The 16462-nt window shown below is 40.7% G+C and overlaps 1 protein-coding gene across 9 annotated transcripts in view; it reads left to right on the top strand.

Moving 5' to 3' along the window:
* The window catches only part of FGGY (FGGY carbohydrate kinase domain containing), a 350907-nt gene that overhangs the window by 296461 nt on the left and 37984 nt on the right, over nucleotides 1-16462 (top strand). For all 9 annotated transcript variants that reach the window (XM_043520798.1, XM_043520801.1, XM_007059048.4 and 6 more), the window contains 4 exons: nucleotides 3436-3583; nucleotides 6465-6539; nucleotides 10310-10430; nucleotides 14590-14684. In XM_043520798.1, coding sequence (XP_043376733.1) covers nucleotides 3436-3583; nucleotides 6465-6539; nucleotides 10310-10430; nucleotides 14590-14684 — 439 coding nt within the window. The remainder of the gene's footprint in view (nucleotides 1-3435; nucleotides 3584-6464; nucleotides 6540-10309; nucleotides 10431-14589; nucleotides 14685-16462) is intronic.

Below are 16462 nucleotides of genomic sequence, written 5' to 3'. Positions count from 1 at the left end.
AACTAAGAGATGGATCACCCCAGTACCAGCCATGTTTTGCATGCGTGCAGCGTGTCTGCAGGAGGCGTCTGAGATTCTAGAGTTTCTTGAATGAGAAAACACAGTTTACACAGTGCAAAATCCTTGAATACTGAATGTAAGGTGATATAACTGTCCTGTGTGATACCGTGTTGTATCTTTAATTCTTATTTGAGGCTCATGCAGTTAGTAAAACTGTGCAGGAGAGTGTTGATAAAGAGGGTCATAATATTTTATATGGTTAATATACCAATGGTATTTTTATAATGCTTTCCAGACACTGCCATTCTAATGATATGTTTTCATAGCTATAAATTTAGTAAACAAGCCACTTATAAATTCACCTTCCTCCCCATTTCCCCGAAAAAAGGTAGCATTAAGGGACTAACTTAAACTGACAGAAGCCAGGAACTTTGCAGTTCAGTTTGAAATTCCACCCTTCAGACATCACCTTGTACCTAGCTATTACAGCACATGTGGCCTAAAACTTCACCCACTGTTCTGAGGCGTCGTCACAGAGCACTATATCAGCTGAACCAGCCAAATGGAAGGGGATTATTTAGTGCAGAGTTTTGGTCTGAATTTCCTGTCTTTTCTCAAATTAAGTCAGATTCTTAATATTAACGTAAGGTTTTGTTTTGGTTTTGGGGGTTGTTGATGAGGAGGGGATGGGGAGTTATTTGCCTACAGATCTCCTTTAAGTATTTTAGGGGGACTATTCTGATATACTGGGCCTCATTCTTCACCTTGCGTTGTCATTACACTGGTCCAGAGCAAATAAAATTGGTATAAAATGCCAACACATCAGAATTCTCTACTCACATGTCTAGTGGCATTTTAAACCCACTTCACATAGGTGTAAATGACTATACAGGGTGCAAGGCCATGAAGAATCAGGTCTGTTTTGTATGATAATATCATATAGACATTATTGAGATAGTAAAACTCCACCTATGCTGGCTAGAGTGTGGACTCAAGATGACTTTGTGGTCTAAGCATCAGAGCTGAAATACCCTATCTTCCTAGAATCACAGGTTCTAACCCTGACTGGGGTTGGGTCACCCCGTCATTTTTCCATGGAGGACGTACTAAGTTCCATGTAGTTTACATTGTTTGGGTCCCTCTGTGATGAGACCTTGAAAAACAAGACCCTCTCTGCTTGACATCAAAGATCCTATGGCAGATTTTGTAAGAGCAGGGTTTTGCCCTGTTGTCTTTGGACAGAATTTCCCTGTCTTCCATTAGTGAGCAGTGCGCTGTTTTGTCTCCTCTTCCCCCACCATAGAGATGACTGCTTTTCAGTAGTGATGTATATCTGTAAAGTGCTTTGGGATCTTTCAAGCAATGTATAATAATAATACTTGGCAGTTCTTTCCATCTGTGGATCTTAGGGCCAGATTTTCAGAGGTATTTAGGGGCCTAAAAATGCAGATAGACGCTTCTGAAAATCCCACTAGGCACCTAATTCCCATTGATTTCTGAAATCTGGCCCACATTACAAATATAAACTATTATTATTATTATTTGCGTAACTCCTGTATAATTTTGAAATGGTCAAAGAACAGCTGGCTAGATGACAGCCATAACCTTTGGCTTTGTAAAGCCCTAGGTCCCAGGACATGATGCCCGATCCAACTGCTGCTGAAGTTAATGGATGTCTTTCCCTTGTCTTAAATAGAAATTGGATTGGCTCAGAAAATTGGTAGCCCAACACTGTCCAATGGGCTTGGTTGACAAGTAGCACTGGGAGGCGTTTGAGGGAGCTCTGCCATTCATTCTAACCAGACCTAGAGTTGTAGGGCCTAGCTCTATAAGAAAAGGAGGATGTAGACATGTAGTGCTAGGGATATCTGCTTGCCTGAGAAGGCATGGTTAAATGTCAACCTCTGCTACACAGGGTTTGTGCTCTGAACTAGCTTCTCCCCCTGGGAATCCAAGTAACAAGAGGGCCAGATGGAAGCTGGGTAGTAGGATAGGCCTCATGTTTAATGAAGTTGCCCTCTTCCTTTTTCCTTCTCACCCCATAAAAGCCGGGCTTCTACTGGAAATGCAGTGACTGGTTATAAGCAGGTACTGTTTATAATATGATCTTTAGGGAGGCAGAAAATAAGGCCACTATATGAAAAAAAGAATCGTAACTTTCAAAATTATCATAATTCAGTTCCAGGAAGGCATAGAAAGCACATTTAAAAGAATGTGAATAATGATGTGAATTAGTTATTTTAATGTCTTCCAAGTGTACTTCGTTTTGAATGATATTCTCTGATAGCACACACATGGAAAGGTATAATTGAAAAAACATGCTGCTGAATAGTTGAATGTAAAGTATAAATATACAGCTGCTAGGAGGTCAGAAGTCAGCGTGGTAAAGCATGTGCCAAATTCCCTTAGGGATCTCATTAGTGCACGATTGAATATACATGTAGAGGCTAAATGAATATCGCTGTTTTGGACCTACAGTAAGTGAGACAATGGCTAATCAATTGTAATTAAGGCTAGATGGTATTATTGATCAAGATGCCTGAAATTAAATGCCTTACTCTGATTTCTTAGGAGTTGAGACCAAAAATAAAATTATAAATCTGTTTATGATGATACAAGAGTTTTTTAAAGAAGGATTCTCACCATAATTGCAACATATTTTAACTGGAATGTCACGAAGGCCATTGCAAGCCAGAACACTGAAGAGTTTATCATTAATCCCACAACCATGGCTGGCCCAGGAAAAAGGCACTTGGAAAATGTGGAGATGGGTGCATTATAAGAACTTAGAGAAAACTAAATTGAGGGACCTTAGTCAGCTCCTCCCCTGCATATCATCATCTCGCTGTCCCCATTCTCCCCTTACTGCTTTGTTTTAATTATACTGTATATTTGAATATTGGTCTCAAAAATTGAAAACTTTAATACGAGGAACTCTTGATTAACAACAGAAATTACTAACATTTGTAAAGGGATTTTATTTTCATTCCTCTTTGGGAGTCTTTTTTATTTCTTCACTCCCTTTCTGCTTTTATTTCTCTCGGTCGTCATTGCACCATTGCTTTCCCGCCTCTCAGTGTTGCGGACAAGCCGCCATAATGCCAGTCAGCTGCAGTTTCAGGACAGACCAGCTGGAGGCATTGCACAAGGAGTGCAGCTGTTAATGCTTCTGAAGGTCATTCAGCTTTCACTGTCTGCCCACCTCCCTGCCCAGTGTAGGAACTCAGACCTTCTTCTGGCTGATTGTGGGCTTTAATTACCCCCACCCCCACTCTCCATTGCCATGTGCCTGGCAAGGAAATGATTCTCTCCCCTTTAGTTTAAGTTTGGACCCCTTTTGATGGTTTTCTTGTATTTGACATTAGAAGTGCAAATGTTTTACGTTCACCGAATAACCTCCCTCCCCTGTTCTTTCCCAACTTGTTTTTCTTCTAGTGCTCAAAATATATATACATACTTGAACAGTCACCTGGATCTGATTAAGAAATCTTTGCCTGTGGGTTTCCTCACTGTTGATTTACACGTTTGGCCAGATTTCCATGGTAACCGATCTCCCTTAGCAGATCTGACACTGAAGGGCATGGTAAGAAACAGCCTGTCTTTGCAAAAAGGTCAATACAGAGCAAAGGGGTAAAATTAATAAAAAAAAAATTGGAAGGAGCATTTTTATTTTAAACATACTCCTCCCTAGTCGTTCAGACGATCCCACAGGATTTGGGTTTCTTGCTGATATTTGTTGTTGTTGTTGAAATTAGTAAGTGTTTTTGCAGCACACCACCAATCAGGATACTTCTAATATCACTAGTGCCTCATTTACTTGCTGAAAATACTAAGAGGTATGTCTTCCATCCGGTATCTTTACTGGCAGTCTTATTTTGGAGAACTGAATAGCGCCACTCATTGTTTTTGTGCACTCACCAGTCTGCTTAATCTTGCATTCCCCTTGTGGAATTGGTGAGTCTCAATCGAAAACTGGTAGGGTGTATTCAGAAACTAAGAATAATATAAAATATTTCAAGGAATGATTTTCCAATTTTCAATCATTTTGCTGAATAGCGCGTTACACTATTTCAGTTGCTTATTAGCCACTTTCAACAGAAGCTGGAAAGCTCCTGTGTAATTATTAGCCATGGGCATGCAAGCGCTGATTTAAAAATAAATACATAAACAAGATAGCTCCTGAATCTTTATTCATTTTCCAAAACTGAGCTGAATCTGATCCTGATTTGAGGTTGTGAAATGTTTCTTCTGGAAGGGCTGAAATACTGTGAGAAGTGCAGTTTTCACACTATTTCAATCTAGAGTCTGAAGCAGCAGAATTAGGAAGCTCATGAGAGAACCTCTCCTGATGAGATTTTCAGCACATGTGGACTCACGAGGCTTACATAAACATCCACACATTCGGATGCTTCTGCTAGCTGAACCTGATGGAGGCGCGCTAGCTGGATCCATGTCAGGATGTTATTGTACAAAACCATGACTGAACAGGTGAATAAAGGTATAATTTACCTGTAACTTTAAGGTCTGTTATCTCGTGAATCATAATGATGTATAGTTTTGATTTGTGTCCTAGGTAGTTTGTGTAATAACACACCTTGAAATGGTCCCTGAAAGAAGGCAAATAACCCCAACAGATATCTCAGTCATCAGTATCCCTGCAACTGAAACTTCAAACATTTGGGGAGGGACTTCACCCATAATTACTGGAGAGTGGGGTGGGAGGAGGTATTGTTTCATGGTCTCTGTGTATATAATGTCTTCTGCAGTTTCCACAGTATGCATCCATTGAAGTGAGCTGTAGCTCACGAAAGCTCATGCTCAAATAAATTGGTTAGTCTCTAAGGTGCCACAAGTACTCCTTTTCTTTTTGCGAATACAGACTAACATGGCTGTTACTCTGAAACCTGCTACTAAAATGGGAGGGTTCATGCAGTATACTGGGGGGAGAGATTGGGGAGCATTCGGCTGACAAATGGATAGATGTGTAAATTCTTGCGCAGCAAGATGGAGCTAATAATTAGAAATAGGACACAGAAATTTGGATGTCTGTTCGAACTTGCCTGAAATTCAGGGATATGAAGATCTGGGGAAGTTGAGTAAGGCCCATCTCTAATAATTACGCACCCCTAAATGTCATATCAGTCATATCAGTGAAAAGTCTTATAACCAGAGAAATGTGGCGATGGTTAAATATTTGAGTGTTCTTTTCTAGTGGTTTCAAAACTTTTTTCTTTTTCAACTATTGAATTGAAAAGGATGGCATTTGTTGATCCTGATTAATGACACAGGAATTCCACCTTGAATCATCTGTTCTGAGAAGGCAGCAACATGCTGAAATATATTGTTATCGTAAAAGGATTTACCTATTTCAAAAGCTGTGAAAAACTTTAAGACACTTCTTTATTGCAAGTGAAGTTATATACAGAATAAGTTCCCACCTCAGTACTGGTACCAGGAACATTGATATGCACTTCATTTCAACTGGCACTAATACTCACATTGTTTTTCAGAAGTCATACCTCTAAAGGGCATCGCTATGAGCTGTAATTATACCACAAATTGAGTAAAACTATTAAGGCTAAATTCTGCTCTTAGGTGCACCTGATTATCTTTTGCTGTGGGAGTGACCCATGAATATTTTGATCCTTCCACAAGAAATATGTTCTACGGGAGGGTCTTTATTCCCCTGGTTTGAGTCTCCTATGCAAATGCTAGCAATGATAGTGCATCTTTTCTGCCACATTTAGGGACAAAATTAGGATCTCACTTGTTCTGATATAAGTCCAGAGTAACTACACTGACTTCAATAGAAGAAATTTGGATTTATGCCAGAGTAAATGAAATCATAATCTAACCCTAATTATTAATTGTCTTTCAGTGCAAGGGCATGTGGGAATTTTTTTTTTTTTTTTTTTTTACTGTGTTTCGTTTCATAGTACTAGACTAAATACTCCCAAGGAATATGCAAGTCTCCTAGGAAAACTGTATTGGTGAAAACATAACACGTAAATCCCATACAAAATGATATTTTGTTCACTGGTTTCAGAGTAACAGCCGTGTTAGTCTGTATTCGCAAAAAGAAAAGGAGTACTTGTGGCACCTTAGAGACTAACCAATTTATTTGAGCATGAGCTTTCGTGAGCTACAGCTCACTTCATCGGATGCAGTGAGCTGTAGCTCACGAAAGCTCATGCTCAAATAAATTGGTTAGTCTCTAAGGTGCCACAAGTACTCCTTTTCATTTTGTTCACTGTTTCTTTCCAAGGGCAAAATCAAAGTTTCTGTGGTTCTTACCCAGACTGGGAGAAATATGTTTAACATAACAGTACGTGTACAGCTCACAGGATTAGAATTTGCATTTAAACATGTAGCAACAAGAAAACATGCCTTGTGTTTCACAGAAAATGCTGAAATTCCACCTCTGCTAGATTTGAACATTTTTTTTTTTTGTGTGTTCCATGCAGGTTGTTGGATTGACATTGTATCAGGGCCTTGATGAACTCGCTCTTATCTACTTGGCCACAATTCAAGCCATTGCTGTAAGCCATTTTAAAGAGTCTGCTTTTTATAAAAGCATGAAAGACTTACTTAAAGGAATTGCACTCTGTGTCACATTGCAGATTGATCATGCCCTCCTGTAAAATAGATTTCTAATTACAAATGAACTCACCAAATGAGTTCTTAAAGGAGCAAGATAAACATCACATGTATGGAGAGGATTGCCCCCTCCCATGGAAAAAAAACCCTGAGGGATGCTCTTTGCAGGGAGGAAAATGCCCTAGAAGAGTTTTCCTGAAATTGTTCTGACAAGGCAGGAATGCTGGGTATGCCCAATATCGAGCCTCCTCTTCTTCTGTCTGAGGTGAAAGATGCGTAAATACAGTCCAAAAGGAGATGGCAAGTCTATAAGGAGGAGAGAGACATAGGCAAGGTCTACACTGTAAATTTATATCAGTATAACTACGTGGTTGAAGGGGCGGGAGAGAGGAATCCTGCCCCTGAGCGATGCAGTTATACCAACCTAATCTCTGATGTAGACGGTGCTATGTAAACAGGAGGGCTTCCCCCATCGGCATAGCTAGCTCCTCTCGTGGTAGAAGCTCTCTTGTCAGTATAGCAGCGTCTTCAGTGCAGTGCTGCAGTGGCGCAGCTGCAGCGTTTTAAGTGCAGACTTGCCCTTAATCTCTCCCAAACCTAGAGATACACTCTTCATAAACCTGCAAGGGGAGCTCTGTGCAGTTCGGAAGATATGCCTGGGTGTGAATAGTTGCCATATGCCATATTATCCCCACCAAACCTGCAGGGTCGTGGAGGAAATTCTTTCCCCAGGTGCATGTCAGAGACTGTGCAACATGGGGCCGTGCTGATGGTGTTGATTGTACGGTGTGGTGCTGCTAGGGTGGGAAAGGAAGCTTGTGTAGGGACAGGGCCCTGTGCGGCTACAAACCTCTCCTTCCTCACCCCTGTAGTGTGAAGACAGTTATTCTGCACGCTGAAACTCCTGGCATTTCACTCCTCCTGCCTTTTTTCTGTTGCAAGGCATGATGTTGACCCATGTGGATGATTTATTTCCCCTCTCAACCCTCACCCCAGTTTATGTTAAAGTAGATGGAGAGACCGTCATACCTCTACATTAAACAAAAAGCCCCAGATGTCCATTAATGTATGTATATGGTGCAGGTGTGGGTATGTGGGTGTGATTTTACTGGACTAAATTTAGAGTTTAGCCCCACTTTTCCCAAGTAACTTGTTTGATTAAACAGTAACAAAAAAATCTTTGCAAGAGTGGGTCAGTCAACCTGTATTTATAGATATATACTCCCTGTGGTTCACCTATCTATATGTGTGTCTGTCTTTTGTACTGGTGCCTATTACTGTAGTATCTTCACACCTAAACTCTTTACTGATTCCTGCCTATTTCATTACAAAACTATACTGCGTAAGTGTAAACATACATCCCTGCAGGTACACTGTGCATAAGACTGGGACTGGTACAGTGATTAAATTAATTCTTTCCAGCTGTTGTGAGATAATATGGCCATGTTTTTCTGCCATTGCCATCCTGGGGGTTAACACTGGTCATTGTTTTCTAATGGGGACAAGGGTTTATGGATAACATGGACCAATATCCCAGTGTCACACCACACTGTCTGGGATAGCAGCATGGGCAGATGTGGGAAATTTACTGTGAATGACATATCTGATGTGTTAACACTCCTTCAGCAAATCCTGATCATTTAATCTGAGCCTGGAATTCATTAGTGCTGATTTTTGACCCCTTTCAGCCGAACATAATAGTGGTATACTTGGTGCTTTAATACAATCCTATGATTTAAATATAAGAATGTGTGTGTTTTCCTGATATTGCTCCGTGAAAGAGGCTGAAAACAAAAACATTTCAAAAACACGTGCCCCGTTGTTGTTTCACGCTAATGAGGTGAATGCATTCTCTGTTGGACATCCTGGGAAAGCCACCTATTATCTGGTTGCTTTGTTTCATATACTGCATTTTAACATTAAGTTCAGCATCTTTTTATAATAGGCATCTTTTTATAATGATTTTTTTTGTCCGTGATACAGACTACCAAGATAAGGTATGCACTAAATTTCTTTTCATGGTAAATTACTGCACACTTGCTTTTAAAATTCCATTGAAACAGTAGGCAATCATAATAAATGGATTGAGGGAAATTTATGCCTGCCCTTCCTGATTATCTTTATTAAATACAAAATTAGTTTTCAAAATTCCCCTTCCCCCAATTTTAGCTTTGTGTTTATTATGTAACCTTACAAGGAAAAATGTCCTGTTTCCTAGAGCCAGAGTCCTGTTCCACTCATTGACTTCAATCGGAGCAACATCAGACATTAAACCCAACGTTAGCAAATGTGCAAACCTTGTCAAAATCCAAGTCATACCCACGGAATGTTAATCTCTAGTTTTCTTTACAATGGGAGATTTTTTTTAAAAAAATAAAATTTGCATTTCAAGCCCCTCAATTTGCATATTCTCTAATTTAAGATTACATTAGTCCTTCCCACCCCTCCCCACCCTTACCTCCATCAGTGGAATGTCTAGTTTTAATGTAAATGTCCCTGAATAAAATTTTCCAGGCAGGTCAACACAAAATAATTTTCACAGCATGTTCTTTTTTTAAAGTATTTGGTGTGTGTGTGTGTGTGTGTTGGGGAAATTTGCTAATAAATTTGAATATCAGCAGCTGTGAAAGAGAGTATCTGTCCTCTGGCTGCTCATGTGGCAAAATTCAGTCCAACAGTGAGACTATTGTGAACATAATCAGAAATATAACTGTCGTCATCAAAGCCAGTTCTTAGGGGAGAGATTCTTTTTAGAGTAGTTTTATTTTTCTGTCATTTAAAATCTTAACTGTATGATTTGGAAAGTTAGCCCTCTGTGTCAATAGGAAGTGACCGATTTAATCAGCTGGCCTTGTGGCCGTTTTAGTTCATCATAACGACTTTGCCTTTAACTAAACTACATTTCAAGCCTTATCCAAAGTTGTGCCAACGTTTCACAGTAAACATCCCAAATCTGGTGTTACTCAACTGGTCTCGGTTTTCAGAAGCAGCCCAAAACTCAAGCTGGCACTTGAGATAACAGCCCCCTGGTTTAAAAGGGAAGGTGCTGAAAGCCAGACATTTTAAGTGATGGTTCTTTGACTTGCTTTCCCCTTAGTTTGGCAGATCCCAACTTTATTGACCTTCGGGTCATGCTGCAAGGCTCATCTGTGCTGCGAGGCTTTGTCAGAGGCAGGAGGGCTAAGCAAATGGGAGGGGATGGTGGGGATGTCTTAACTCTGGTGGGCTGCATCTGACATTGTTTGTGTCTCCTGTGCGCCCTTGCTGCTACTTAGTTGCTTTCTCCTGTCACTTGCTCTGTTGGTCACAAACAGCCGCTCCTCAGTGTCTCCCCTTGCTTTCTCCTGATCCTTTGCAGCCTGGTTCTGTGCCAGCTTCGGACCACTTTCCTTGCCCTTTAGGTTCCCAGCCCCTACTCTCTCCAGCTGTGCATACAGACAGCTATCAGGCCCTGCTCCTCCTACAGCCAACTCCCAAGGTGCTGTTTCCAGCCTGCTGGCCTCATATGTTCCTTTCATTTCTAGTTCCTCATCCCTAATGCTTGCAGTATGAATTTTCATGTTTCTGGTCACTATGGATCATACAATGCACCTTACTGACCTGATGATAAACCAAGTCCCTTCTCTAGTAGGCCTAACCCTTGCCTTCACTTAGTGCTGGTTTCTTTCTGAATAAGTTTTCCATGTTCATCAGACCTTTTCTGTCTTTCAAGTTGGGAACAAGACATATTTTGGAAACTATGCAGTCTGCCGGGCATCACATCAGCACTCTGTTTCTGTGTGGAGGGTTGAGCAAGAACCCCCTCTTTGTGGAGATGCATGCTGACATTACTGGTAAGTTAGACAGAGGAAGCAGGGAAAAAGAAGACAGTAAACTAATTTTATTATTTTAGGTAGCTAAAAACGTGGTGTTTAGAAAAATAAATATGCCCTTTATATGGAACTCTATTTTGCTGGTTGGCCAAAACCTGTGTAATGAAATGTTACTTCCTGAAAGACTGGATTTCCTGAAATTTAAAGACACTGGAATAACACAAAGACATGGTGTAAACAAAGGTCCCTTATCCATGTTATTAGCAAACAGAGAACATAGAGAAACTGTCTATGTGATTTCCCATTCATAGACCTTGTTCTCTGAAATCCTTGTAGGACAATGTTATAGAATATGGAGAAGTATAACCTTTCTGTAGATTTTTTTTTTAAACCAGCCTATAGAATTGTATAGCAGGGATTTTGTTTATTATAAAATTCTATAAATTGGTTTACATGTTCTATAGAAATTATTCTTCTGTTAAATTAAATGGACCAGATCCTCAGCTAAGAATCTACCCCTGTAAGTTTTTAGAATAAGTTTTAGATAAAACCTTTTCAGTTTCTATAAAAACCCCTGTTGGTTTCATCCCATTTGAATTCTACACGATTTTCCCCTGGCCTCTGTTGCTTACGTTGAACATTTTCTTGATTATACAAAGCCCGCATAATCAGAAATCCTTCAGTATCTCAAGTTATTAAAATAATTTAGGACCCAATCCTGCAGAGCTTGACTCCTGCACAGAGTGTCATTGACATTGGTAAGGTTTCACATTGATGTAAGGGCCTGTATATTTAGATATATTTGCAGGAGCAGAGTCCACGCTTGCAGTCTATTTGTAATCCCCATTCCGTCTTTATAGTTTGGGTGTCTTTGAACATCTGTAAGTTAGTTCAATATGTTTTCTTTAAAAATGTGGAAAATAACGTCATTTAGTTAAGACTTCAGAAAATCTGTGAACTGTGTGTGTTTTAGGGCATATTTCAAATTAAGAACGGTCAAGATGTTTTGGATCCAGTTTAAAGCTCGGATTTGGGGTATTTGGTGTATAGATTTGCATCACTCTGACATCAAACCAGACATCCTACCTTGATGCAGGAAGAGAGATGAAAATCTGCATCATGTAATTATATTAAATGAAAGCAGAAACAGAGAACCAGATGACACAATGGTCGTTGACCTAGTCTAGATATATGCGGTATTGCCACATTGGCTTTCTATTTGTCAAACAAGATTTTATCAAGTCCACACCTTCCCTTATCTAGTTCAAAAGAAACATATGGTCAATTTTGTTGCAACTAGACTTTGACTAGAAAGCTGCTTTCTGATATCTGAAATAAAAGATCTATTAATAGGTATTCTTGTTAAAATTTAAACTGGAGTCCTTTGACCATAACTAATGGCTAAGTACAATTAAGGACAAAAAGGCCTTTTTCCACTCTTGGAATACCCCCATTTGTAAAATGTGTGACTAACAAGGGATGTCAAAGTTCATCTGACTGAAATGCTCTTGCTTCTGTTGAACTCATTAGAGCCTATCAGATAAAATAACTAACATTCCTGGATCAATCCCCCTTTCTTTCAGGAAAAGAAAAAATTCTGAATATGTTACTGTTAGAGACAAGTGCCATTACTCAGCCCTGTAGACTGCCAATTGATAATTTCATAGACGGCTTAAAAAGTGTCAAACTCTTGTTGTTCAGCTGGTAAGATGAATATGTTCATTCTGAGGGCACTTTAAGAAAGTATGCGGTAAAGTTTTAAAGCGCACTGAAAGTTGCCCAGTGCTTCAAAGCTCTACAAGCCCCGATACTAGGAGTAACATTTCTTTCTAGCGTATCTGGAAATATTCAAAGGTCCAGGCCCAGATTCTGAGCTGTGGGTGCAGCTCAGGAGGGGGAATATAAAGTGACCAATTCTTCGAGTGATCGTACGTCCCGTTTTGGCTAGAACAGTCCCTTTTTTAAGCCTTATTCTGGCTGCCCTGACTTTTTGACAAAAGTGGGCATTTGTCCTGTTTGCTCTTGCCAACTTGATCAGTTATCAACTTTTGTCAAAAAAAGTCAGGTGTGGAGGAATGTGTGGCGGGTGGGAGGGCAGTGATGCTAGCCCTGCGTAGTGGGGGAAGGCAGGGCTCAGGCAGGGCTGGAGCGATGCCAGACCCAGCCTCCCATGGGGAGGCAGGCAGGGCTCGGGTGAGGAGCAACATCAGCCCCAGACTCGCGCGGCGGGACAGGTAGAGTGTGGGCAAGCAGCGACCCCCAGCCATACATGGTGAGTGGGGGCAGGGCTCAGGTACGTGGCTCAGACCAGCCCTGCGCAGGGGGTGGTGGTGAAGGGGGGGACCAGGGCTAGCCCTACGTGGTGTCCCGTTTTCCCTTTGGGAAATAGGATCACCTTACCAATCCTACGTCCACCTATGCTGGGCTGATCCCCTCTAGGTACAATTTATAGAAGCTTGAGGGATGTTCTGAGTCACACTGGCTGCCTGTGGCCCAAAGAGGCCATTCCAGCAGTGAAGGATTGCTGGGGTACAGAGAGGCTATCTGGAGAGATTGGAGAAGACATAGGAGCAAATAGAGTAGTTTTGTGCCACCCAAGTATCCCACTATCCTGGAGAGCTGGGGTAAGGTAGCTTTGAGCAGGTGGAGTGGTGCAAAGCTCTCATAAGGCCACTAAGTATCTGGCTCCCAGAATGTTATCATGAGTTGTCCTTGTGCTTCCCACTTTGGACGATGAAGGAAACTCCACGAGTTGATGTTAACAAAGAGTTTCCTAGCCCCTTACAAGGGAAGGCCTGCATAGGAGTAACAGGTTACCTAATGGTTCAAGAGCCTAGATTACTTTAACACCTTGCGATTAGAACCCAACTCTGCATTTTAGTATCAGGAGTAGTGCTTATCCGGAGTAATTGTATTGACTTAAATGCAACTGTTCACAGCAGGAAGCACTTCCCCCAGTATTGTTTGCGGTATGGGCCTTTAATATGTAAATCCAGCCACAGAATGCAACTAACTCAATGATAATAATCAGGGAATTCACAACAATGCCAAGTACTGCAGGACTAATAAATAATTGTTTAGCCTAATGGTAATGACTGTTACTAAGAGAGCCTCCAGCTAGGAAAAGACATGGATTTGTACCTGGTGATTGGCTTTTTTATGAGGTGTGAGGAAGGCTGAAAGGTTCTTATTTTGTTTGTTCTTTCACTTTTTTTCTACTTGTTTTTAACACTAAAAACTCAGCTCTTTTCTACCCAGTTTTCCCTGGAAAAGACTGCAGAGGGTAGAGAACTAGTAGGTATCTGATATCACAGGTGCCAGGAAGGTAGATGGAAGGTGCTGTTTGTTTTTATATTTTATTATGTGGGGGTTTTAAATCTCCTGTTCAACTCACATGTCTTACAAACTGTTGGAAGAAAGAAAAGGAGTATTGTGGCACCTTAGAGACTAACCAATTTATTTGAGCATAAGCTTTCATGAGCTACAGCTCACTTCATCGGATGCATCCGATGTTGCATCCGATGAAGTGAGCTGTAGCTCACGAAAGCTTATGCTCAAATAAATTGGTTAGTCTCTAAGGTGCCACAAGTACTCCTTTTCTTTTTGCGAATACAGACTAACACGGCTGTTACTCTGAAACCTGTTGGAAGAAAAACTCTCTGTTAGGACTTAGTCTCTTCTCTGAAGAATGGGAAAACTCCCAGTTTATCACTTAGGGTCTTCCAGGAAAACAAAAGAGGGAAGAGGAGATCTGACATATTTGTGGGGGAGGAGGGAAAGAACTCAAGCATTGTTTTATTAAACACATTGTGTCATATTTTTGCTTCTTTACTATCTCATTTTCCCCCTACAGGTCACCTTTTAAGCAGGGGACTGATATAGAGGGTGTGGATGGCTGGTTTTAAAGATGCTTGCAATTGGGAAGAGGTCTGGGTTTTTGTTCTGATGTCCTCTATACTGTGTGTGTTACTATTTTACTGAAATTTTTATATAAATTCTGTATTTTGCCTGGAGCCTGGGATAGGTACTGTAGAAGTGCCATGGCTTAGCCATGTATGGGGTTTGTGTAGTTGGCTAATAGAATAAACCTCTTCCCCCCACCCCCACTTTAATTATTTGTTCTGTCTTTAGCGCTGCACCATTTCATTCTCCCTAACGGGTGTGTCACTTTCTTGTGTAGGCAAGCCCATTGTCCTGTCCAAAGAGGTGGAGTCTGTTTTAGTTGGTGCTGCTATTCTTGGAGCTTGTGCTTCTGGAGATTTTGCTTCAGTACAGGTATGTACTAATGGAAAAACCCAAGTCCTGCTGTTTCCACTTTTCATGCACTTTTATATCTGGCATCACACACAGGTAATAATTAAGGTGGAATTAAAATGTAGGTTCTGCTCAGCAAGGAAGATTCCAATCTCAAATGTATTTACTGGTTCTTCCTCCCGCCCCTCATTGAAGCATGCCCTACCATTGCTATACCTGTGTTTCTCTTGTGTATTGGAGAAATTTGTCTTTTCGCTGTGAGGAGGTGAGGCAAGCACAAGACACTGCTTGTAGAGTTCACCCAGGCAGTTTGGCAGATGAACAAGGAAGGTGTTCAGTAAGGCCCTGATCCTGCAATGAGCTCCAGGTGCATATAGCTCCACATGGAGTTCAATGCAGGCTCAGACCCTAAGACTGTGACCACTGCTAGTACATCCACTCTTTCATCCCAAGTTATCACGTTCATGGTTAGCCCTGCTTCCGCTTCCTGGCACTGGGGAATCTTAAACATGGGCCACACTGTAAAACTTCCGTGCCCACGTAAGTATTGCCGTCATCCACCACAGTGACTCTAGGGTCACCATTAAGGATGGAATTTAGGAATGTCTGCTCCAAAAAATGCACACTCTAGCTCCTTAACTTCATTCACTGTAGTAGAAGTAGTATTAGAACTTGTATCTTTTGTAGATCGGCTGTTAGAGAGTGACATAGTCACAAACATTTAAATAGGGGTTGCCTGGTTTCATGTTGCAGTTGCACACATAGGCACTGGACTGTGTATTAGAATGCATGTGCACATACTCTCTTACCAGGACAGCCTCGGCCTGCATTTTTTAAAGCAAGCACAGAAATTGTTACATGAAATTTTGAACTGAAACTGAGCTAGCAGTCCCTTGGAATAGTGGGGCAGATCCTCAGCTGGTATAAATTGCCATCGTTCTATTGAAGTCAATATGCAGATTTACACTAGTTGAGCCTTTGGCGCGGTGTTTCAAATTTTTCCAAATGTGAAATGGAAGAGTGAAGGTTCTGCTGAATTATATGCATTACCTGGGAATAGCAGTTTCCTTTCATGAGACTTCTCTCAGTATAGAGAATCCCATTGCAGCAAATTAAGTATCTTGTTATGTAGTGTATCTGTATTGTATCATTGTGGTGCTTACAGCTAGAACTCGATCATTCTGAAAAATGCAGTTGATTTCAGTAAAAGCTTCTTGTGACAGGGCTTCATATTTAATTCTTGCTATTCCGTTAATCTTTTGAAGATTACCGCCTGGCCTCAAATACATGGATGCTTAGTTTAAAGTTTAAATTGTTGTCCACACTGATACTTGGTAAATTAATATTTCAAAACTCACAGTACTATGTTTGGTTTTGTGAATGTTAGTAAAATCGTACGCTGTGAAGTTGCTCAGACTCAGCTGCCTTTTCTCTTATGTGTTTTTTATTTTAAATATGTCTCCTCACTCTGGCATACCCAAAATGTTTCAAAAGTATAATCCATCCAAGAAAGTCAGACTAAATACCCTGTCTCATGCTACAATGCAGCGAATTCCTTCAAAAAGTTTTCTCATGTAAACTGCAACCGGACCCTTTCAGCCAATTACATCACAGAACTATTATATGTGCTTCCTTGAAGGAAAAGATTGTGATGATGTCATTCAGTGGGACTTCATTCTAGAAGTTTAAGTACATACTTTTAAATTAGGAAACCACTAATCCCTGATGGATGACCTTGGACAAGTCACTTAACCTCTCTGTGCCTCTGTTTCCCCATTTAATATAACATGCTGATACTG

The sequence above is a fragment of the Chelonia mydas genome, chromosome 8 (genome assembly GCF_015237465.2).
Source record: "Chelonia mydas isolate rCheMyd1 chromosome 8, rCheMyd1.pri.v2, whole genome shotgun sequence".
In the NCBI taxonomy this organism is placed as follows: Eukaryota; Metazoa; Chordata; order Testudines; family Cheloniidae; genus Chelonia; species Chelonia mydas.
This window is presented reverse-complemented; position numbering and strand designations above follow the sequence as displayed.